Source organism: Balaenoptera borealis (assembly GCF_965194805.1).
Source record: "Balaenoptera borealis genome assembly, chromosome: 19".
Lineage (NCBI taxonomy): Eukaryota > Metazoa > Chordata > Mammalia > Artiodactyla > Balaenopteridae > Balaenoptera > Balaenoptera borealis.
Window position 1 is genome coordinate 29732969 of NC_138878.1, and position 25484 is coordinate 29758452.

At 41.7% G+C, this 25484-nt stretch overlaps 1 protein-coding gene across 4 annotated transcripts in view; it reads right to left on the bottom strand.

Moving 5' to 3' along the window:
* Positions 1–25484, bottom strand: part of FTO (FTO alpha-ketoglutarate dependent dioxygenase) — a 374801-nt gene that overhangs the window by 137884 nt on the left and 211433 nt on the right. For 2 of the 4 annotated variants that reach the window (XM_082366673.1, XM_082366670.1), the window contains exon 8: positions 22657–22781. The exons of 1 other annotated variant lie outside the window; for it this stretch is intronic. In XM_082366673.1, the coding sequence (XP_082222799.1) occupies positions 22657–22781 (125 nt within the window). Of the gene's footprint in view, positions 1–19787; positions 19834–22656; positions 22782–25484 lie in introns of all 4 variants that reach the window. One more of the 4 variants, XM_082366671.1, reaches the window with a different exon arrangement.

Below are 25484 nucleotides of genomic sequence, written 5' to 3' on the forward strand. Positions count from 1 at the left end.
TATCCTGGCAGCAAAAAGAATGCAGTGGGTTTTTAAAAAAATATATTACATTTAAATCTAATGAATAAATGAACAAATCCCGTATCTTGATGACTGTTTCTACTTATCATTCCTTGTAACAACAGGTTAGTGGTGATTCCAGATTTTTTTCCTAGTTCCAGTAGTGGGAATTGAGGGGACCCAAGAATTGAAGAAGCTATCTTTCGATCCCTGGAAGCAACATCAGATAAATCCTGGCAATAGGGAGAGAAGCTGAAATGACAGTGGTATAAAAATAATTCACATTTTTCTCTCTCAAGGCATTACCACTACCAAACTGGACAAAACAGTATGTCAAGTACAATCCTAGCAATAGGGTCACAGACTCTATTCCCACTACTGCTGTAGAGCAGACCTCGGCTAGAGTCTTAGCCCCTGTCTAGATCCCCGCGCAGTCCAAGGGTGACCATTTTCTGCAGCCCTACAATGAACCATGAAAAATTCGGGCAGGACAGTTTCAGATCTCAAAGCACCACGCTCTGAAGAATAAAAAGGAATTCTATTTACCAAACCAAGTGGGGAAAAAGCACATTGCAAAGATATTTCTTATGCTGAAATATTACATGGCCAAATGTTCCTGTCAAACCGTGGTTTAATTACCTTGGCCCCCATGCCTCTTATAATCACCTGTCATTAGCAACAATGCTGGCATCTGTTTACACGTCTGTCAGAAATGCCAGCCCAGCTGAAGCCAGGGGAGAAGAAAATGTTTGTGGGGCTATGGCCTCAGTTGAAAAAAAGGTCACCTTAAGGCTGACCTGCCACCACCCAGGGCCGTCCCTCAAAAGATAACCTAAGGACAGGACCCCTGAAGCAAACAACTACTTCCTAGGAAACAAATTTTAAATAGGGTAGTTTAGAGATTCTCAGACCAAAGAGGAAAATGTTGGTGATTCATGGCTGCATTATGCCTCCTTTTATGGCATTTCTGCTTGCCTCCAGGAAATAACACCAGTGATAATGTGTTCTACATTCCAATGTCTTCAGGGTCTTTCCACCCTGGTGCTCTCCTCAACCCTACAAGGTCACACCTGACACCTACTTCTTCCATTAATTCTCCTCTCCTCCTCCGGGGACTAGGTCTGCTTTCCTTGCCACTTAGTAGCTGCCACTGCCTACTCTATTTGAGAGGATTTTCTCCCAGAGACTGGTTTCATAATAGGCCACCATCTCCCTAGAGTCCCCTTTCTTCCCCACATCCCTAAAAACAAACACACAGATCCTTCTGTGTTGACATTTTAGCACATGAACAGCAAGTGACTGAGCAAATGAGAGAATGAATACATCATAGGGCTATTCAAAAACCCATAACACTTTTAGTTCAGGTTAGTGGTTTTTAGGTTTTGATGCTCTTCTAACATGTTAAATCGGTTTGAATTGAAGTTCTGTGCATAACCATCTTTATTTTATTTTCTCTGAATTCAGTTTCATCATCTATAAAATGGAGGCAGTAGTACTCAACCTTTGTACGATTACTGGGAGAAATAAACACAAAAATACATATAAAGGCATCAACACAGAGTAGGTGCTCAATACTTGCTAAGCTCCACTTTGACTCCTTCTTTCGTTCCATAAAAACTTTCCCAACTCATAATGACTACTTATTTCAAAGAGCTCATGATTTACTTATGGCTGATGCCATTTAATCTGGCATTTATCTCATAGTCAATTCTGTCTGCTTTCTGATGACTACCTTAAACCTTGATTGAAGACCTATCACAGCACTGGACACACAGTGGAAACTTTCCAAATGCTTTGTAAATGGAATTTGGATCCACTTCTATTTGGAGACAGCAAACACCATGATGGAATGAAATCTTTACCCCAACCCTAAGATCTGACCCCTCCTGCCTCTCCAGCCCCATCTCACCTTCTTCTCCCCTTGGTCATGCTTCTCACCCTTACTCCTGCTTGGCCAGGTTTCCTCAGCTCCTTAAACATTATTAGCCTCTGCCTTCTCCTTGGCCCACTAACACTCTGAGCTTTGCTTTAACCAAAGCCCCTGCTGCCGCCCTTCTGGCTCAGCAGCCTGTGAGTTCCATCACGAAGGCTGCAGGGAGACCAAGCCGCACACCCTACCCCAGCTGAAACGGTGGAGGCTCTTTGCTCCACCTTCTGAAATTTTGAGAATTTTAGCCCTTTCTCGAACCTGCACCAGGGCCCTTCCTGGATGTGCGCCCCCTCTGGAGTTCTGCACTTCATTTTTAGGGCAGCCTACCGCCCTTTGACCTTCTTTTCTCTTTGACCTTCACTGATCAGTATGTTCAATAATAGTTATCTCATCATCCCAGGTTTCAAGCCTGGGCAAGGTGCATCACCTTCCCTTAAATGACAAGGTAACGTTGTTTTGTTCCAGGAGAAGATTCAAAACCCTATCCACACTCTGAGGTAGGTTCAGGGGAAGAAAAAAAATCATGCTTCTTTTCGAATGAAAGACCCATCCACACATTGTTATGTTTCTGACACAACCCTTAAAAGATGTGTCTTTGCCCCCCCAGAGAAATCAGAGAACTATGCATTTCCTTTGGCAGTGATTTCAACAACTCTAACGCGACTAACTCCTTATTCTTAAGATGTGGTCAAGTAGATCCATTTTTCCCCCTTTTCCCTCATCTCTTTGATATTCCAAAATGAGTTAGAGAGAAAACTGTGAACTTTCTTCATATATATCAACAATCGATGAACCCCTTTTCCTTGGCAAGCATTAGAGCCAGCTCCTGGGCACTACCCTTTCTATAGGACCTTAGCCTTCGTTTTTAAGTTTGACGCTATGGGTGAAGGAAAAAAATGCAGTTATTTTACAGATGTGCATCGGGGGCAGCTACCAAAGGGTATTTTACTAGCTCAGTATGGTAAAAGAAATCAGCCATAGCTGGCACCATCACACATTGTTTCAGAAAAATGCACTGTGGAGAACTGACACTGTACCTATAATTTTAAAAGATTTGCTCATTTAAACAGACCGGCAGCATTTTCTGCCACATAATGGAGAAATTCACAGGATGCTGGGCCCCCTCATGGCTTCTATGGCTATAAAAGCCCCTTCGTGCTGGATTTTTTTATATTTGGTAAATTAATAGTTTACTGTTCTAAGATTTCTCCATGTTTATATTATTGCTTTTCTAACATAAAAGTTTGCAGTTGTTATGGAAACATATGGTAACATTTGCTGCTGAATTTTAAATGCGTTTTCTACCCCTGTTACACACCTGAAATGAAGCCAAAAACTCTCTTTGCTTTACATTAGGGTGAAATTCAAACTGGTCTGGATGACTATAAATGGTTACTGTTTGTCTTGGCTCCTACCTGTATCAGATTTAGACTGAGGAATCTTAGGGAAGAAATTACACGGGATAAAATGGATATTTCTAAATTACAAGGCCTACAATTCCAGTGGCTCCAAATATCAGCTTTCTGTTTCATCTCAGCCTGCCAGAAAGAAAATGGTGGGGCTGGACAATAAAAGATGGACAACGTTTACCCTCCAGAGGCAAATGCTTCTTGTTTTGATTATCCTGGAGGAGGAGGCTGCGGATCCTGATGAGTTAAGTCTTGTTAGCAAATTAAATGGCTGTAGATTACAATGGTGCAAGGCATGAGTTTTAGCCCCTGGCTTCAACGTGAAATGACAAGAGTACACATTCTTTCAACCCATTTTGTTCTGCAATTTTCCTCTTTGAGCACCTCACAATTCTCAAGTAATTGTTCATGATGACTCTTGGCCCTTGGGGATGTTGGCTTGGAAACTTTTACTGGACAGTTTTCTAAGTGGCCCAATTACCCATTTCTCCGCACCTTAACACCTCACCCAAGTAAAGTTTCCTTGTGCAATGTGACTAGTCATAAATACTACCGAAAAAAACGAAGCACTTTGGCTCAGAAAAATATCAGATGAGAATTCTTGCCTGTTTGAGCATCTTTCTGGAATTTGAAGTCAAGATAAACCAAGAGTCACAGAAGAACGTCAAATGTGCACATTCAGTCTTGCTCTGGGACCTAGGAGACCTAATTCCTACTTACATCTTGGTCCTGAGGGCTTGATCTTCTATTCATTTCATTTGTTAAGAGTTGAGATTAATTGTCACAGGTTAACTCTCTGTCTTTCACCATGCTATTTGCTGAAGAGTTCTATTTTAAGTTTAGGACAAGATTAGACATTGTTTCTATATATTTGAAGTGAACGGGTGAAAGAATTATGATGTTTTTCTAAGTATGGAAATATGAGAAGTTGCCAAAGATTTTTTGCTCCCTAGGCCCTTGTTTGGTGAGAAATAAGTGTCACTTATCCCCTAATAGTACATATGCAGAGGCTTCTATGGCAGTAACTGAAAAAATAGGGTTATAATCTTCCTGCCCCCCCTTTTTCATTCATTCAAATAAAGAATTTCAAGTTCTAAGGCATCTGTTCAAGCATCCAGGATGCTAGCTAAGCCAAGGGCTCAGAATATAGACCAAGCAGGGCCCAATCAGTAGCATAGGTTAGAGCTTTCACAAAACATGGATGACTACTGCATTATAATATTATACATATACATATATATATGTACACACATATATATATATACATCACATATATATAATATATACAAATTAAATATTACTTACATTATATATATAATTATATATAGTGTTACATGTTTTCATGTTTCTCTACCTTTCCTCTTTAGAAAACAGACAGAGGAAAATATTTCTTAACCCATCAAGATGTAGAAAAGGCAATGATTAAAAAGAAGACACCAGAACCTCACTGCTTGGGCTCAAGTCCTGGTTTGGTCACTTACAACCTGTGTTATCTTGGGTAAATTCCTAGCCTTTCTGGGTCTTAGCTACCTTAACTGAGGTACCTTCTGAGTTTCAAGCTATCTACATACGGGTTGGCATGAAAAGTAAGCAAGGAAATATGGGGGAAACACTTAGAATAGTACCAGGCATGTAGTAAAGATTCATTAGAAGTTAGCTGCTATTATTAATGATGATGATGACGATGATCATCATCTACTTCATAACTAATAGCATAATTATGATTAAGATACTTGTCTCTTAATCCCTTCAGTTTGTAAGGTCAGCACTTCCTAACCTTTGATGACGTGATCCACCATCATGATTTTCAGCGATATTCATGAACCACCCTACACTATTATATTTCCAGAATTTTTCTTTAAACCAACTTAAAAAAAGACAGCAACTTAAAGACGGACTTTAGTCCTGTCCTCAACAATATGACTTGGGAACCACGGATCCAAATGTCAACCACACTTTTCTAATCTAAAGCAAAATACCTAACTTTTAAAATACAAAGTATTCTTCGGTATATTACAAAATCAACTTCCGTGCCACCTGTGCACTGTGTGTTACACTTCAGGGGCCTCTGGGCGAGACCTTGGCACATTTTCGAAGGGCACACCTCTGCATGAACTGGGAGACATCTCAGATTTGACAGAAACCACCACCACTATCTGCGTGGACAATACACAGCCTTGTCAAGGGACCGAACGTGGGTGACTGTCACTAAGCTTACTTCACTTAGCGCATATTCAAGTCGGAATCCTGTCTTGGTGCTGAAGGACTGAAAAGAATTCCCTTTCATTAGCCTAAGTCCCTAGTAATGCGAGCATTGTGCTGATGGGGAGACTGCGAACAGGGGGAGGCCCTTGTGAAAGAAAAAACGACGCTATACGCAAGAGGTCTCCTCCAATCTCTGCAGACCGGATTAAATGTATTTTGACCCCGTGCTAACCCATTTTCCTGTGATACATTTGGTACCAGAAAAGATTAATTACTTATGAAAATCAGGCGAACATCTCTACAGCAAATGTATTATCGCTGTATAGGACAGGACATAAAGGTTTGCACTTGTACCATTAGCTCAGCTATAATAAATGAGATGCTCTCTGTGATGTATAATATGGTAAAGAAAACACAGCTGTTTGCTTCTGTAGGAAAGTGCATAGGTGCACTGCACCTGAGTCTGCAAACACTTAATAAGCCCTCAACAACAAAGCTGCATCCCTCAGAACAGCGATGGCTGAAAACCATTATCCATGGATAATTAACTATGTCAGGACACTGAGGTCCTAACATGAGGTCCTCATAATTCCCCACTAAGGGAAGGACAGTAAAGCATTATTATAATATATGACTGATATTTAATAAGAAGACTGTTCTATTTGTGTGTTATTAATGCAAGCTGTACGTTACAGCAGCATTTGAATTATTCTTGGTTTTTCTGGGCGCTGTATCTTGAAGGGCAAAGCAGCCCTTGGAGCTGAAGAACCGTAAAGAAATACTTCCATTGGGATTAAAATTTTAAAGATATAGTTGCAATTTGTTCTATTTATTTTCCCTCTGATCACATGAAGATATCCATGGTGGACATTTATCACTGGAAAAGCCATCGCTAAAATGACCAGTGTTAAGGAGGTTCAAAGTTACACGCTGGTAAAACATGTCTAGTGGACTCCTTTGATCTCGAGAAGAGTCCATCATTTTGCTTTCTCCAAGTATCTTGGTCATTTTGAGACTCTCCCCTGTAGCATAAAGTATTTAAATTTCTCTGTAACAAGGCTCTTTGACGCTTGAAGACAAAAGCGTCTCTCCATTTATTAAGATGACCTCCTACTGTGTGGGGCTGTTTTTTACCTCATAATTAAAATAGCACCTGAACACAACCATCTGTGAACGCAGATTAAGTTTTTACAAAATGTGAATATCCTTTCATTTTTTTCTGCCAAATGCCTCTAAAACTCATACATAATTTGTGTGACATAGCCCCCCCCAAAAAAAGCTTAAACAAACTTCTACTCCAAAAAAAAAAAAAAGGAAAAGTAGTTAGGGTAAACATTTTGCCTCTCACTACAACCTTCCATGCATCAACAAAATCCATAAATTAATGTACAGCTCTGTAATTTGCTCAAAGAATGAATGAGCTGTCAGTCTTTGCTTTCTGCTTCTAAGATTCTGTCAGTTTATGGCAACCCAGAGACACAGTTTGCCACTTAATTTTCCTCTTCCTTTTTCAAATACACACATTTTGGAAAAGACGTTATTTATATAAAAGCCTGCCAAGACACTGGGTTAGGATGGATTTGGATATACAGACTATTTCACAAGCTGGTCTTATTTAACCAAAATAAAGCCTCTTTGGGAGTCTTTTGTACAAACTGCAAATCCATAAATGCAGAGATTATAAACATTGATACAGACATTTCTTCCAGAGGGTTTTCCGACCTGATGTTAACTTTACATTAGAAATTCATGTTTCTTTAGAAACGTTGGCTTATTTCAGTGAAATGGTTCCTCTGGTAGAGTTGGGGCTGTGATGTCAGCCGGGCTCCCTTCTAATAACCCTTATGAAATATTTACAATGAAATTGAATCACGCATGCGTAACAGCTGACTTTAGCGGCAGCCAAGGTTTAGGCTTACCTTTTTCTTTTTATTAAAGGAAAGAAATCGTTTTATGTTTTCCTCTTCTCCAGAAGATCAAACCCACGTGCATTTAACAACTTCCCTGACCATACCTCCATGTGGCCATCAGTCTGAGCAATGAAACTGAAAGATTATTCTGACCACATGACATCTTTGTGCCATGAAGGAACAGCTGGGTTCCCCCATGGTGGAGCTGGGGATAAGGCATACACTCGAGGTGTAATAGGAGAAATGGTGATCACCAGCAATGGAGTCCCTGCCCTTCCTTCCTGAGAACCAAACTCTTCATTGGATTCCAAACGGCCAACATTTTTGCAGACGCCTTTTTTATGGTGACAATGAGCACCGTATACCCCTCATTCACTTTCGAAAACTCTCATATGCTTCCTCTGTAAAATGAAAGATGAAAGACTGCCAAGTTAAAGGCAAAAAGTACGTGCAAACATTTCCTCCAAGCAAGGACCGACATAGAGCAGAACAATGTTACAAGATCGCAGAGGCAGTACCCAGATTGCATCCTGGTCTTCCGGCCAGCGTCACTGCCTCTCTTCTCTAGAAGTATGAGAAGGTTGCGGGTATTTTTCACTCAGAGCAGGCAGGACTTGCATTCTATATCAGAATCTTAGCCACCACACCATCCAGTCTGCAGACATGTAATGATCAGCCTGAACAACAGGTACAAATCTTTGAATTATTGCTAACATTCAAATCATTAGGAGACTTCATAAGACAACACACATGATCTGAATTTTCCCCTTCTCTTGCAAATGTAGGAGACCTAGTAACACGGGTCCAGCCTCCTTGCTGCCCACTTCAGATAGGGTGTGAACTTCCCCATTCACTTCAATCCCACCTCTCTGCCTTCATTTGTCTAGATTATCTGCCGGGCCCTGTAGACACTTGAGTCTGCAACCTCTTGTCTGAATTCACTAGAAAACTCACAAGTACCCAAGTATTAAGTTGTTTTATCATTTTGAGAACGAAGAACAGAAGAACACTTCCTTGAGAAAGCCCAGTGGCTCTTCGGGCATGATTTCACCATTTCATGTGCCCTCTTAACTCCTCAAAACCAGGTCTCTCCAGAAAAGATGACAACTCTAATTCAAAAAAATACACGTGCCCCAATGTTCACAACAGCACTATTCACAATAGCCAAGACATGAAAGCAACCTAAGTGTCCATCAACAGATGAATGGAAAAAGAAGATGTGGGATGTGTGTGTGTGTGTAATGGAATACTACTCAGCCATAAAAAAGAGTGAAATAACACCATTTGTAGCAACATGGATGGACCTAGAGATTATCATACTGAGTGAAGTCAGACAGAGAAAGACAGATACCATATGACATCACTTAGATGTGGAATCTAAAATAAATGATACAAATGAACTTATTTACAAAATGGAAATCGACTCACAGACAGAAAACTTACGGTTATCAAAGGGGAAAGGGCAGGGGAGGGATAAATTAGGAGCTTAGGATTAACAGGTACAAACCACTACATATAAAAAAGGTAAACAGCAAGTACCTACTGTATAGCACAGGGAACTATACTCAGTATCTTGTGATACCTATAATGGAAAAGAATTTGAAAAAGAATATATATATATATATATATAAACTGAATCACTCTGCTGGACACCTGAAAATAACACTGCAAATCAACTATACTTCTACTTAAAAAAAAAAAAAAAAAAGAATCACAGTACCTAAAAAAAAAAAAAAGACAAAAACCAGGCCTCATTCTCTTAGTCATGCAGCCCAGGTATAATGGTCTTCGGGGCCCTTGGTACAAAGGCAAGTACCTGTGTGAACACACAGAACATGCTCCAAAATACACAGGGAGAAATCAACAGCTTAGGGAAGGCCTACTTTACCTACCATGCAGAGTTGTCACCCTGCACCGAGACGGCACTCTTCGTGTTTGCTTCGCTCACGCTCACCCGGAGATTTCCACATGCACGCGGACTTTCTTAATACACCCTCTCTGACTTTTCTGCCACCGTCTGTTTTCAGTGCTGCTGGAAGATGCTGTGCTTAATACGGCTCCCAATTCTCAGAGGCCCCCCTCAAAGCGTTTAAAGGGCGCATAACATGCAGAATTTCAAATGAAGACCCAACAGCAGAAAGATCATTTACAGTAACTATACAAACAAGCTAAATGAAAGGCTTGTGTTCAAGTCATTAAAAATAATAATGCCAAAGCCCCAAGGGCTGAAATGTAAAGCTTCTACTTAGTGTGAGGAAACAGAAAAGGAGGGTGTTTATTATCCCAATGAGAGAACCTGCTAAGTTATTTAGTAGGCAATTTTAGGAGGACATTTGTTCACAGCGAAATCTCACTTGATCAGATTGGATACAAAATAATAACCACAAAGAAAATGCCTGTTGAAGCCAAGGGCTTTGGCCAGACGGGCATCACCCAGAGTGGCCAGCGTGAGGCTGCTGGGAGGCACGGCCCCTGGTGCCTCCCGCCTCTCTCCTCCCGGGCTCTCCGGAACCAAGCCCAGAGTTAGTTATAGAGTTATCTCTCTCACACTTTGCAGATGATGCCTAACATCAAGACAACAGAGAAGAGGCGAGGTCTCCGGACCTGCCTGCCTACAACAAGTTTCTGTAAAGTAATGAATACAGACAGCTTGGGGACCGTTCACCTGTGCTGCCTGCCTCTTCCAGCCTGCAAAGTGGAACCACCAGGGATTGGCAGAAGGTACTTGTCTGACAGGGCCAGGACAGCCTTCCTCCTCAGTGACAGCCTGGGCCTCCCCTCTTAAACTTGACCCACCGTAATTCCTTCACAATGCGGCAGCGAGGCAGCTGACAGTAGCAGCTGCAGCTCCTAAGCGAGATGGATGGAATTTTCATAACTGGTTCCCCAAGTTACATTTTACCTTCAAGATAATTTATGAGCTGCTCCAGAGCCTTGAAAAGACAATATGCTTGCCATAAAATTAACTGTAACAGTCTTGTAGGTTATAATTAACACTGGAAGGGTAGCACCAACTGGATGAAACACATGGCATAATTGATGGTGAAACTGGAAAGGGGGCGAGCTAACAGTATCATTACGGCACACGCTGCCTTAGCAAAACCGATGCTTTCCAGGGGTTAATTACAATCGCCTTCCAGGTCTCCTGTTCTGGGAGGGAAGAGGCCAGAGCTGGCCACGGAAGGGTGGAGATTTTTCTGGCAAGGCCACGAGGCACCTGGACACGGATGCAGAGGCTGTCGGCAGGCTGGAAAGAGAGGCAGGCCAAACCCAGAGCGGGCCGAGAATCTGGGAAGGTGCTTCTCAGAGTTCAGACCGGGCCCTCCACAAGCCTGTCTCGTAGACATGACTTCATTTTCTCAGTAAACCACATCTTATTCAGTGAAGATAAAGATCTGGATAAAAAGAAGGGAATCAGAACTTCCAAAATGCCCTCCCAAGGCTTATGATATTCGTTCAGAACACAATAGAATTGAAGCATTTCAATTTAACGTGGGTATTATCTTTGTAAAAAAATCAAGATGGTCCACTAAACCTCAAGTTTATTAAACTACAAAGTAGCACCCTGTCCAGAGAAGAGGATGGACAGAAAGCTAGTAAGAAAAGGCGTGTCAATCACTCCCCTCTCAGAAAGAAACACTAAACTATCCCTTTCCTGCATGGATAGTAAGCTGCCTGAGCTATACCACCAAAACACTTAATATTCTAAACACACCAGAATCACTCAAATAATTTCAATAAGCAATGTTAAGGTGACTGATCTATTTTTGTCGTTTGATTTGTCTGTTTTGTTTTGTTTTGTCCTGGGACAAGATGGTGAAAATCATTCTGATAAATGATGCAACAGTGTCCCCTACAGGCCGACAGAGCTATTCCTCACCCCCTCCGCGCCCCACCCTGCCCTCACTTCCTCAACTGAAAGCCAGAGTTAAACTTTTATCTAGAACCCGGAATATACCTGACAGAGGAAAGTTGTAAAATACATCAGGGACACCCCTGAGATAAAATAAAATTACTGCTCTTCAAGTGCGGTAAATTGTTTCCCAGATATAAACATACTGTACAGCGGTGATTAACCCATTATAGAGAAGATAAATCCTACCTGTTCAGCCTAAGGGAATCTACTCAAATCAGCCTTGACTATAACCCGGCTCCGAAATTCCTCCACTTAGAGGATTTACAGATTCTTGGAGGCTAAACTTTGATGTTCTCATCTGGGCCCCTACTCTTCCACCTCCTAAAAGATTGTAACCAGTATAAAAGAGATGACATAGCTATAAAGGTAGTAACTTTCCTTTACAAGATTTATGGTAGGGAGATTTATAAAGTATGAGCTGGAAACTACTTCCTCAGAGAGAGAGAGAGAGATGCCTCCACAACTAAAAAGTGTGAAACGTGTTTAGGTACCATAGGAAATAAACATTTACAGATACACGCCTGCCTATCTCCACGCTGGGAAGGATCCTGGGAAGTTTCTAACCCTTATACTGCGAGACCCAGGTCGAGCACTGCGAGAACACGTGAGTGGCTGACAGAGAGGAAAGCCTTGTTACTGCTCCGGCTGTGGCCACACAGCAGAGGTCTGAGCTGGGCTGTTTTGGCTTAAATTCCATCTCCACTACCTACTAGCTGTGCTGCCTTGGGCAATGACTCTGCATCTCTCTGCCTCCCTTTTCTCACTTCCTCAAGCATTTACGACTCTGTCCGGCACTTGGTGAGTTCTCACTAAATGTTAGCTGCTAGTATTGCTAAAATTAGAACAACTGCAGATTTTGAGGACGATGGAGGTAGAAAGGTGAAGCCAGCAGGAGTGACACTTACCCCACCTTTAGTGACTCCCTGGGATCTAACTTAGAGGGTCACACCTTGTCAGAGCTGGAAGACGCCTTCGAGGTCACCTGGATCAAGCCACTTCTTGTGTAGATGAAGTTGCTGACATCCAGTGTCTGTGACGTGCCCAGAGTCTAGAGCCAGCTGGAGACGGGATTCAAACTGGTATTCAGACCTCTGTCTGTCAATTCAATGTGACAGTCCTTACTTAGGACAGGGCCTGACACAGGATGAGCTCTGTCTAATGCTCCTTCCTTCACCAACTCAGCAATATCAAGCCCATACCAGGAGGCTTGGATTTTACATGGGGGCACTCTCTCAAAGGAGAGGCCAATTTGGGTGAGTCTGGCTCGGACTGTTCTTCACTTGTTTGTTGTGATCTGAAGAAGAGGGGTAATTTTTATTGAGCACCTAGTATGCGACAGGTGCTTGCTCTAGGTGTTTTCCGTGGAATCCCTTAATCGGCCCTAAAGAATAGGTTCTATTATTATCCCCTCAGGCAAGTTACAAATGAGAAAAATTGAGGTTCAGAGGGGTTAAGTAACTTGTCGAGTTCACTGTAACTTGCCTGGAGTCACAGAAGTGGATCCAAGATTCAAACCCAAGCCATCTGACTCAGCATCTATGCTCCCAACCTCTATACCTCTATACATTTTTTTCCCCCATTTAACATGGAGAACTCTCTGGAGAGAAGATAGCCCAGAATTTATCCTATGACCCATAATCACATACACATTTCTCCCCTATTTCTCACTCGCACTTGGAGACGGGCAGCTCTTACGCACTTGCAGCCATCACGGTTTCACAACGGAGCAGGGCTCCTCACGAAGGCCAGGCATACGATGAGTCGCAGAAGAACACTTCTGGAGAACTGGCCACTTTCATCCCTGGGACAAGGGTTTCCCCCAAAATCCTGACTTAATCTCTTGCATTGCATTATTAAGACTATGCTGTTTTTTTCACCTAGTGAAGTGTTACTCAGCTCTATAACCTCAGGGCCTACAATAGTGCCTGGTACCAGGTAGGCACGCGACAAATATTTGCAGAATCAGTGCATGACTGACAGCACACTCACAGTGACCATGACCACCATCTATCAAGTGCTGGAGTGCATTGTCACTTGGAATCCCCTCCTCCGCCAACACTGATGAGATACATACACCTTCTCCCGTTCGCTCTTAAGAGATATTTGTGAATATAATGTGGCCTGAATTTAAGGCTTCCTTAAAGTGAGGATCTTTAAGGTGACACATCTTTTGTTTTAAAGTCACTGGGAACCAAGGTGTGGACTATCTAAGGAGAAATTAATGCTGTGGACTCCCAAGGATGGTGAACCTCAGAACACAGATATTCCCTTCATATCTCACAAATCTGACCCACTAGAACTAAAGCTGCAAGTTTTAAAACAAGTGATCACCTTAGGAGGAACATCAGAAGAGAAAATTTTATCTCTATCTCCACCGAATAACTACATTTTGGTTCTTCTGAGTGTTTGAATAGGCAGGACGTGGCAACTGCGTGCATTTTTTTTAAAAGAAATGTTCAGAGTTCCACTTAGGAAAACACTTTTTGTCATTCCACTAGAATAGAAGTTCCATGAGAGAAGAATTCTCATCAGTTTTGTTCACTGTTGTGTTTCTAACTCCCTGAACAGTGCTTGGTAAATAGCTGGCACTTAATAGGTATTTGTTGAATAAGTAAATGAATGAATCCATGTTTTCTCAAAAAGCTGAAGAAGCACTGCCTCTAAGAAACAGCCAGCAGCCAGTCATAGAAAGCTGCCAGAAGCAGGGCTCATACCGAAACCTAGGTGTTGATTTTATAAATAAGATGCGCAGAAGTCAATTGGCTTTTGTCCCCCGTAAAACTGTTCAAATAATGACAGTAACAATGGTAATAACATTAACAACACTTGCCTCCTTAAGATAAGTCGCTGTATCTTGGAAAAAAGGTAACCCTATCTCTAGACTCATTTAATCCTTGCTCTAAATTTATACAATGTTTCAATTCCTATACATTTATGAGGAGGTTTTATGGAGTTATTGGATTTTATGGAGTCATCTGGTTCAGAGACACAAAGGACATTCTTCTGCTAAGGGCAGCAGAAAGCAGAAACTGCAATTATTAAAGGAGATGGGGCAGATGCATTAAAAAAGAAAGACATGTATGGCAACTAGCCGGCCAGAGCCTCCCCGCTGCTCCCTGGGATCTTCTTCGTTTACTCCTCACTCCCACCCACAATGCTGCACACAAATTTAGCTCATTGCAGGAGACAGCTACTGAACTGGAAATGCCACAGCTTTTGGTCCCCAAATAACCTGGCCAGAAGCAGCAGCCACTCTCTGTAGCATGAATGACAGCAGGTGACATGGTCAGATGACTCACCACGTGTTGTCTCAGAAGATAATTACATCAGTCTCATCATCCCATAGCCCATCCTCAAGCCTGCTGGTTCCACTTTTTGTGACCACAACTTCTAGGATGGAAAACAAATTCTGGCCCCAATGCCTAGTCACCATGACTGAGCTCATCACTGTACTGATACCATCAAAGCCATATCAGGATGTCAGCAGATAACCAGCAGGGAGCAGCTGTCCTTTGAAATATGGACTCGAGCCATATTTAGCCTCAGCTTTGTCCCTCCTGGCCTGAAACCTATTCCTTTATTCAGAGAAATGCCCCTAGGGAGGCCTTGCTCCCTCCCCCGTTCTTCCTTTCTTCATTCATTCTATTTCACTTCCAGGAAGGGCAGGGACTCAGGAATGGCTGGCTCAGGGAGGAAACCATGTCTTTTTGTCCTGGACCCAGCTCAGTTCCATGCTGTTCACCCCTGGGCTCTTCCTCAAGTACCCAAGTCAGCCTGTGCCCATGGCGCCCTTCCTCTCTCATGCTGGAAGCAAGGGTCAGAGGTGCTGTGTTGGGAGCTAAATACCAGAGAAGTGCCTATCAGAGAGCTCTCCTTACAACCAGTTTCAAGTTTTCCACCGCTGGCAGTGTCTCAAACGTTCATTCCTCTTCAAATTAAGAAGAAACACATATATACTTATAAATACAGGAGTGGATTGAGGAGAAAGCTTTTTTTATTCAGTCAGCCACTGAATCAATCTGAGTGCCAGGCACTGTTCTAGACACAGGGGATGTGAGATGATCAGGCAGCAAGGATGTGGCTCACACAGGCACCGTTCTAACGGAGGAGACAGCTTAAAGTTACAATGATCCGGGGTGCAGGTTTTATAATTGGTGCACAGCCAGATACCCAATCTCAAGGAGCTTACATTCTGGTAGGAGAGACAAACATGTAAACACAGGATCAAGTACATATATAATACATGTTGGGTTACTCCTTCTCATAAGCGTCTATCAAACTGTAAGTTCCTTGGATGAGACTCCATTGCTAAGTCATCCTTCAGTTTCCTACAGTGCCACACACAAAAAAACATGAAAATCTGGGGACTTCCCTGGTGGCGCAGTGGTTAAGAATCCGCCTGCCAATGCGGGGGACACGGGTTCGAGCCCTGCTCCGGGAAGATCCCACATGCCGTGGAGCAACTAAGCCCGTGCGCCACAACTACTGAGCCTGCGCTCTAGAGCCCGCAAGCCACAACTACTGAGCCCGTGTGCCACAACTACTGAAGCCTGCGTGCCCTAGAGCCCGTGCTCCACAAGAGAAGCCACCGCAATGAGAAGCCCGCGCACCGCAACGAAGAGTAGCCCCCGCTCTCCGCAACTAGAGAAAGCCTGCGTGCAGCAACAAAGACCCAACGCAGCCAAAAGTAAATAAATTAATTAATTAAAAAAAAAAGAGTGAAAATCTGCATGCTAGCCATTGTGTTCTTATTATTCTCTCCTTGCCCTCCCCTACATTAAACTATAAATTATTTCAGAGTTGAGGCTGTTTCATACTCATCTTGCCACTTCACGCAGCATTGAACACAGTTAACTTGTACATAACAAGCACTCAGTAAATAATAGTTGATAATTGTGCAACTGGACTGGGCCAACCTGTCAGTTTTGAACAGAACTCAATCCTGCCAGGAGACAAAAGGAGAGACCAGATAACCATGGAGAAAACCGTAATGTGCTGGCCTTAGAACCAGAGTCGATCCACAGAGTCATTTACACAAACCGTTAGACTTGTTGCACCCAGATCAGGGTTCTGAAGCGGACTCGCTTAGAAAAGTAAATCCTATTCATTACAAGGTCTGGGTTATGACAACTAGATTTTGGAGCCCTAACAAAGGTGTCCAAAGTGGGTCCATCCTGGAGGTAAGGGGTGATGGCTGGGGCTGTGGAGGAGAGCAAGATGGTCAGCAGGAAGATGTTTGGTTGTTTTACTTGTCTAGAAAAGATGCTAACTTGGCAGTTTTTTTTGAGAAGCCAAAGCCCAATATGGGGAAGACATGTCTATAAAGACGTCTAGGTCTAGAGAATTACTTTTAACTCTTAGAAGGAAGTAGTTTTAAAAGCTTTGCTAAGAAACTGCCATAAACATGTTTAAAAAACTTTTCTCAGTACCATTTTAAGCTCCTTGGACCCAAATGAAGTTGTCTACTATGGGAATATAGTAAGCCCTGTTTGAGCCTAGAAGTTAAGAAGTTAGGTGGAGAGTTTCCACTTAATTAGGCTACATTCCTATCCAGTGTGCAATGCTCAGAGATTCTACAATGAAAGAAATGAAAGAGAGTGGTAGAAGGGAGAAGTGGGCGGTCTACAGAAACAAACAAACAAAATATGCGCGTGGGCCACCTGCAAATAAATAAAGGGCCAGGCCTAGCCATGGAAATGGGGAGATGGGCACAGCTGCACACTCATGCCAGGTTCGTTTGGAACTCCATCCATCTTATTAGCCAAATACCCCTAACAGGCTCGTGACTTCTTTACCACTTAAGGAATAAGTCCTTAAGTCTGTCATGTTTTAAAATCTCCTAATAAAAAACTAATGGTGTTAAACAAGCACATGAAAAAACGCTCAACATCATTAGTCATCAGGGAAATACAAATCAAAACCACAATGAGATAACATTAGGATGTTTATAATCTAAAAAAGGTAAAAGAACAAATGTTGGCAAGAGTGTGGAAAAATCGAAACCTTTGTGTACTACTGGTGGGAATGTCAAATGGTGCAGCAGTTGGGGATAAGAGTCTGGCAGTTCCTCAAAAAGTTAAACATAGAGTTGTTATGTGACCCAACCATTCCAGGCCTAGGTTTACACTCAAAGGAAGTGAAAACATGCCACTCAAAAACCTGTACATAAATGTACACAGCAGCATTATTCATAAGAGCCAAAAAGTGGAAACAACCCAAATGTCCATCAACTGATGAATGGATCAACGAAAATGTGTTCTATCCATACAATGGAATATTTTTTTGGCAATAAAAAGGAATGAAGAACTGATACGTGCTACAATGTGGATGAACCTTGAAATCATTACACTAAATAAAAAAAGCCAGATACGAAAGGTCACAAATTATATGATTCCATCTATAGAAAATGTTCAGAACAGGCAAATCTATAGAGACAGAAGGTACAACAGATTAGACGGAAAGTGGTTGATGGAGACTGTGGGGAGAAGGGGAAATTGAGAGTGGCTGTTCACAGGTCCAGGGTTTCATTTCGGGGTAATGGAAATGCTCTGAAACTGAATAATGCTGATGGCTATTCAATCTTGTGAATATACTAAAAAAAAAAAAAAAACAACCCACTTAACTGTATACTTTGAAATGATTAATTTTATGTTATATGAATTACATCTCAATTTGGCTTCTCAAAAACCCCCGAATGGCCTGGCTTTCGTCTTATTTTTTGTATTTGCACCTTACTGAGCAAAAATTTAAAGGAGAGTGCTTTAAAGTTAAAAGGTGCAGTTCGTTCGTTCTAGAAGCGTTCCTCAGCTCCCCGAGTTATCCTTCACCTAGCTTTCTGCTCACTGTAAATCCCCATGGACATACACAGTTGAGTCAAAACCTAAGATGAAAAAAATGCTAACTTTGGGTAATGTTTAGAAGGTTTTTATTTCTATTTTAAACATAAGTATTGTCTGGGTGAGGCTTGTATCATGTAGACAATAGAGTTCAACATAAGGGATTTTCAACAGTACGGCAATGCTAGACTTCAGAGACATCTACAGTTAAATACTTTCCTGGGAGGGCAAAAGCAACATGCCACTCTGCTGTGGTCACGAGGGCTCCACCACTTTCTTTTCCACTGCTTTTCACAGCTTCTTTCTAGGAACTTGCTAAATTCTCATCCCCAGATAAATTCTTAAATTGGCCGCTGAGCACAATTTAAGAGTTTATCTCATACACAGCACCTCACACAGTATTTTGTATACAGTAGGCATACAAAGTATACAAAAATGCTCATGGAATAAAATTGTTCTCTTTCAGAAAGTAGAGGCATGGCATGTGCCCTCGAAGAAGAGCACGGAGATTTGTGAATGCCAATGTCACTGGTCAGAAACCAGGACCCTCAATGCCCACAGGAAGCTGGGAGAGAGCTTTAAATAGATTACTCTTATCCATTAACAAGTAAGGGAACATATAGCTTGTGACCGACCCATTGTTGGCACTAATGAGCATCGCTATGATGTTTCTTTGAAAAAGGAATAAAGAAAGGAACAGACTATCTACCCAATTAACATTAGGTGCTTTCTTATTTTTACAGAAAAACTGCCAAGTGTGGTAGTAAAACAGTGTGCAAGAGTCACATGTATATTAAGTATCAAAAAAAAAAAAAAGAAAAAAGAATGTATAACCTTCAGTGGCCAGATGCTGAAACAGATCACAATTTCTTTGTAAAGCGTTTTTGCTAGTGTTTGACTTAGTTACATTCTCTAGACTATGCATGCAAGCAGGAGAAAAATAATTTGCTTCTCATTGTGACATGTGCAAAATAAACAAAGGCACTGATTTTTATTATTTCTTATTTAGAAAAACAACTCAGGCCTGGACATTGAACTGTACCTTTTCTTTAGTGCACTTTTCAAATGATAATTTCTTCCACTGTCACCATTAAATCTTAATCCATTCCAGCTCCTTGCATGGGTCATTGAGTCTATATGTACTGCTGTTATTTTAAAATGTTTCCCCTTGGTAGGGAAAGAGGGGGAGAAAAGATGTTGAGGGCCAGATGGGCCTCTTCACAGTTCATTTATCAAACCTAATACATTGGGCTCCACCCTCCTCTCACTCACTACTGCGGTTAAACTTCCATATAATTTGGTAATCATTTTCATTATCAGAGAGTGACCCTAAAGCAGCCTATCCTGAGACACCCAGCCCGTGCAGCTGCTCTTTTTCTGCCTTTTCCTACAGTAGACCCTAAGAACCTTCGAGTTTATTAGCTGCAGACTGACCTTTGGGCTGCAGAGGTCAAGAAGGGGTCAGATCAGAGGGCTTGCCCAGTTCTTTAAAAGCTATAACAAGCTGTCCATCAGGCAGAGTGGACTGTATAAACAAAGCCAAATCTTCAGAAATTCTGTACCACTTCTGTTAACACTTACCCTGCATTCACACGGCTTCTCCCGAAGTGCTTTGGATCATTCAACTCTGGGGAAGTGAATAGACAGCCCTAATAAGCCTATTTGGAGAGGGTTGTTTATGGGATTACTGGGCTTGGGGAAGGAAACCCACAGCACTCAGATGTGCCTCTAGAATCCCAGGGTTGTGTGACACTGTGACAAACTCAGTTACCCCGAGTCACGCAGAATTGACACTTTCCTCCAAAAGCTAAATTACAGGGAACATATGCTTTCAGTTTAAGAGACTTCAGTGAGTCCCAAACAATGGCTCGGCTCCTGGCCGGGGAGAGGGAGACAAATATTTTAAAACCAAGTTACAAGTTGCACTTAATATAGTCTCCCTAATATCATTAACATAAACGAACCTACTGAAGTGGGGGGAACCTTTACTACAACAGACTTATACTAAAGCTACCACCAGCTGCGGAGTCTCAGGTGACCTAAATTTCTCGAAGTTGTACTCTTCCTAATGCGTTCTCTAACGTGCAATATCAGGTAATTAGAGTCATCTGCATTTAACTTTCAGAGGGAAAAAATTTCTATTATCTGAATCTAAAGGATCCCCTGATAGCTTTGATGAAAGTAAAATACCGTAACCCACTGCTTGGCCTCTGGCGAGCGCTAATTATTATCTCTCAAAGCACATTTTTCCTCGTGTAATTCCAAGGTACACAATAGGCCAGCGTCTGAAACACTGGCAGCTCGGTCAGCGCTGCAGTGGATGTTTTATAACTTTCACCACCACACGCCTGATGGCTACTCGAGGCGATGCCCGATTCCAGACGGCCAGAGGAAGCTTTGATGAGGAAAAGAAAGGTGTATGGTAACTGTCTGTTTATACAGATCATATGGATGAGTCTTTTAGATAGGTCACCGGGATGGGAAACATCAAATGGCGCTGGCGAAGGGGTAGGGGGAAGGATTATGGTTATTTAATACTCTGAGGACACTTCCTTCTGAGCTCTCAAGACACCACCCGCTTGAAATCTTCTTTCAGGTGTTTAGTTTTAAGGAGGTCTGCAGAGTGTCAGCTGCTAAGCCCTTTCTTGTCTCCTCCCCTACCACAAAGGACTCAAGAAGTTTTGTTTCAGATGCTAGACTACATCAACTTCAGCTCTGGCACCAGCTCCTGATTAAATTGTTAGCAGTTAAGGGCCAGAAATGCTGAAACCAGACTCCTTTTAAACAGGCCATTTTGGCCACGCTGTCTGATGAGTTGGTGTATTAGGAAATTATTGTTAACAAACCAAATGCACTCAACTGAAGACATCCATTCTCAACATTTCCTCTAGCTGTGCTGTCTTTGGAGGGGTTGGGGGGATGGGAGAGAGTTTACAGGGGTCTCTCTCTTTCTTTCTTTCTTCCCTTCCTTCCTTCCTTCTCTCTCTCCCCCTGCCACCTCTCTCTTTCTTTATCCCTTTCCTATTTAGTAAGAATCACCAGGGAAATTCCCTGGCGGTCCAGTGGTTACAACTCCACGCTTTCACTGCCGAGGGCCCGGGTTCACTCCCTAGTCAGGGAACTGAGATCCCACAAACCCCACAGCGCAGTCAAAAAAAAAAAAAAAAAATCACCAGGGGAAAAGATATAAAAGGTCAAGGAGAGAGAGAAGCCTCTTAGATGTCCCCTCATGGATATTCCCCTATTTAATAAAATATCCATACTTCAGTGAATATACGTACTTAAACTGTAATACAAAGAAAATGTTAAAATTAATTATTGAAACTTCGATTGAAAGTCATTTCATGACTGTAGTTGAAACTGTCATTTACCCCGACCACACTACAAAAAAGGGGGCAAGGGGAGAATGTCACTGGGAATTTTAAAATTATGGTTTCAATGCAAGTCTAAATTCAGAGACAATACACATATGTGAAAAAGCAGCTTTCTGATACCCAATCAGAATGGACAGTTCATACTCTTAGCTGTCTCCTTCCTTGGAAAATGCTCCTCTTCAGCCTTGTTCAGGCAAATCTATTTTTATGAGAATTGTTACTAGTAAAGCCATCAATTATTGTAATTCTGTGGCATGAACTCATTTGGAGAATATTATGGCTATCAATAAATGTTCTTGACTCCCAGGCACACAGAATTTTTAAGCATCGAATAAGACTCTGACACAAAATCCAGCATAATTTTCCTGATTCCTCTACCTCTTGCTTAGAGACAGATGGTAATTCAACAATACACATTATGCATCTGAAGGATAACTCTAACATTTGAGGGAACTGGTTCCAGGCTTCTACCAACCAACCAACCGTTGTGCGAAGAAGAGCAGGATAACGTGGCATTTAGTATGCAAGCACCAATTCTGTAAAAACTGATGGTCTGTAGAAACTTGCTACCCGTAACAGCTTTCTAACCACAGCTAAGTCCATGTGCAAAGAAACTAGGCTGAAGCCAAAGTCATTTCTATTTGGTCAGTTCTGAAAATGGGGTTGTTGAATAGACTAAGTTCAAGCGATCTGCCTCCCGAGTGATGTAAGAGTACCGTGTGGATTTCCCAGACATCTGCTCTAACTAAACAGCAATGCTCGTCTTTTAGATGGTTGATTAAAAGGGTTCTTCAACATCAGGTACTTAAATTACAGTACTCTCAAGATGCAAACGTTTCTGCTAAATGTTATACTCGGGGATAAATCATACATGCATACAGATGACATCATGGATCATTACAATTAATGTAGGTACCATGTGTAGGAAAGCTAACTTTGGCTGAAAGCATCTGTAACTTGCTTCTTTTTCATGGCCCCTCCAATGAGAGGGATGAGACCAGCCGCCAGGAAGGGCTTAGCCAAAGAAAGCTCTTGTTTTCCAGGGACAACAAATCCCATTTCGTAATAAAACAAACCTGGCGTGCCATTCCCTCCTCAGGTTCTGGCGAGCGGTGAGTGTGGCGAGGATGGCCGTCAAGATCTCATTCCTTTGTTCTACAGGGGTCCCCTCTTTTCTAACTTCCCGAAGCACAGCATTTGTCTAGAAGAAATGATCCCCCAAAAGAGAAAGAGAAAGTAAAAAAATTAATAATAAAAAAAAAGCCCATAAGCAAATAAGGACAGTAAATCAATGTTTTTTTTATTACAGTTCCCCTGCTAACAAATCAATACAATAAATGATGGTCAAAAATGGCCAGCATATATTTTGTATTTAATCAATGTACATGGCACATAAGGTAAACTCTAAAGCTCCATTGCCTTAAGTAACACATCAAGATACTGTGCATTCTCGTTCTAATTTTCTCAGTGCACCAACGACTTTTTTATCCTGGGAACTGCCTACCACGAGCTATTATTAGAAATAATTTTCACGTACAGTTTACCATGAGTTGTTTGTTTGGCCTTTTAAAAAGGAGCAGTCCCTGACTTTCCCTCTCTCTCGTTCCTGCCACCCAGCTGAGGCTTATGCACTGTCTTTCTTATTTGAATCATTAACTTCTATTTCCATCCATGCCAGGAATTTTTTTTTTGAGGAGGGGGTTCACTCATTTTACATGCTTGTTGCAAATCAAGAGCTTGCAAAGAAAGAAACACTAAGAGCACAAGAATCAGAGAACAGTGTATCTCCATGAATATCTTTCCAGCTTTGAAAATCCACTACATATTTTGAATAGTAGGTACAGGGATTCTTATACAGAGTAGACTTATGATTTGAGGAAGAATCATTTATTCTTTGGTTATTGTTGTGGTCCTTAAAAAAAACTTAGGCTCACGGGTGAGTACAAAAACACTCAAGCAGTCAAAGCACAAGCACGTGACACCCTGCTTACTCTAACAAGTAGCATTACATCAAAACTCAAATTTGAAACTGTCATTTCAACTTTATCTACAGCTCATCTCTGTAGGCTCTTTTTATGTGTATTTTAAACATGCAAATGTCTGTGACACTAGAAAAACAATTAAGAAAACAATGGAGGACTTCCCTGGTGGCGCAGTGGTTGAGAATCTGCCTGCTAATGCAGGGGACACGGGTTCGAGCCCTGGTCTGGGAAGATCCCACATGCCACAGAGCAACTGGGCCCGTGAGCCACAATTACTGAGCCTGCGCGTCTGGAGCCTGTGCTCCGCAACAAGAGAGGCCGCGATAGTGTAAGGCCCGCGCACCGCGATGAAGAGTGGCCCCCGCTTGCCGCAACTAGAGAAAGCCCTCGCACAGAAACGAAGACCCAACACAGACAAAAATGAATAAATAAAATAAAATAAAAATTAAAAAAAAAAAGATAGCATCATGTAATGGCAATTCTATAAATCTGGGTTAAAAAAAAAAAAAAGAAAACAATGGAAAGTATTCTACTGGTACTTGACATTTGAGTGAGCAAATGCCTTTCAAGTTTTAATCACAGAACTTTTCATCACATGTATTTATCTTCACATAACTGGAGTAGAAACCTTTAAGATTTATAAATGTTGTTTTTCATGTAAAGGTAGCGGGGCTTCTTTGGAGATGTTATAACCAAAGCAGTTGCCAAAAGGAATAAAATTGCCACTTCCTCTGTTCTAATTACTCAGTGTATTTCTTATTTAACTGATGTCAATACCTTCATTTACTTGAAAAGCGCACTCAAAATTTGATTCTCATGGATCTTGAAATACTACTTACTTAGTCCTCTATAACATTTTACAGTGTGTATTTAATATCTTCATGACAACCTTGAGAAGAGGTGTGGTGAACATTTGCTGTTTTGGTTGCCTTTCATCCATACCCAGTCCCCCTTTCCTATAAGAGCACCCAGATCTCCTTGTGGGGAAGTCTTTTATGTAATCTTAGAAGTGACAGTAATCACTGTCAACCAAAGTGTCCTGCTCTCCCCCAACAAGGATGTGGGTCAGGCCAACCTGATTCTCTTTTCCAGGACTTTAGACACTTAAGAATGACAAAGAAAGGGGAAACAAATGTGGAGGCAATTTATCTATTTCCTTAGTTTCTACCACCCATGGTCCTCAAAGTATTCCTGGTTTCCTGAACTTTCTGAGTCCAGATCATTCTTTCTTTTGATACCTTGAGCTATCCAATATCCTTTCAATAAAGTTCCATTTTGTTCAAATTCACCAGAATCTGTTTCTGTTGCTTACAATCAAGCACCCTAACTGATACAAACAGGTAACACAGGAAGTAGTATCTTCACTGCAAAGGAAGGATCCACGATAACCTGACAAGAATTAGCCAGGAAAAAGGACCCTGATCTCTTCCTCCTGGACCCAGAATTACGGCTACTATACCGGCGATATAACCAACTGGATACTCTATGAGCTCCCAGGGCAACGCTTTCGGCCCCCCAGCACAGGGAGGAATGCTGGGTTTCTCTAGGCGATTCTATGGCATGAAGCCCAGGCTCCCAATATCTAAAGCAGGGTTGCAAATTCAAATAGCCATTGGGGCCAGAAAGGTAACATGAATGAGTGAAGCAAGGTTCCTGAAGAGAGCATATGCTCTATCTAAAAAGACAGTCACTACTCAGTCCCAGCCAACTCTGCCATTCAGAAAAGCTGTTTTGGCAGTGCCAGATTCACGAATTTTCAAAAGAAACAAGAAATCTGTTTTTGTTTTAAATGTGAAAACTTGTAATTTTAAAATGTTGGAAACTAATTTTTTAAATTTTTAGTTTTTATACAAATTTGGTTTATTTTTATTTTTAAAATTTTTATTGAAATATAATTGATTTACAATGTTGTATTAGTTTCA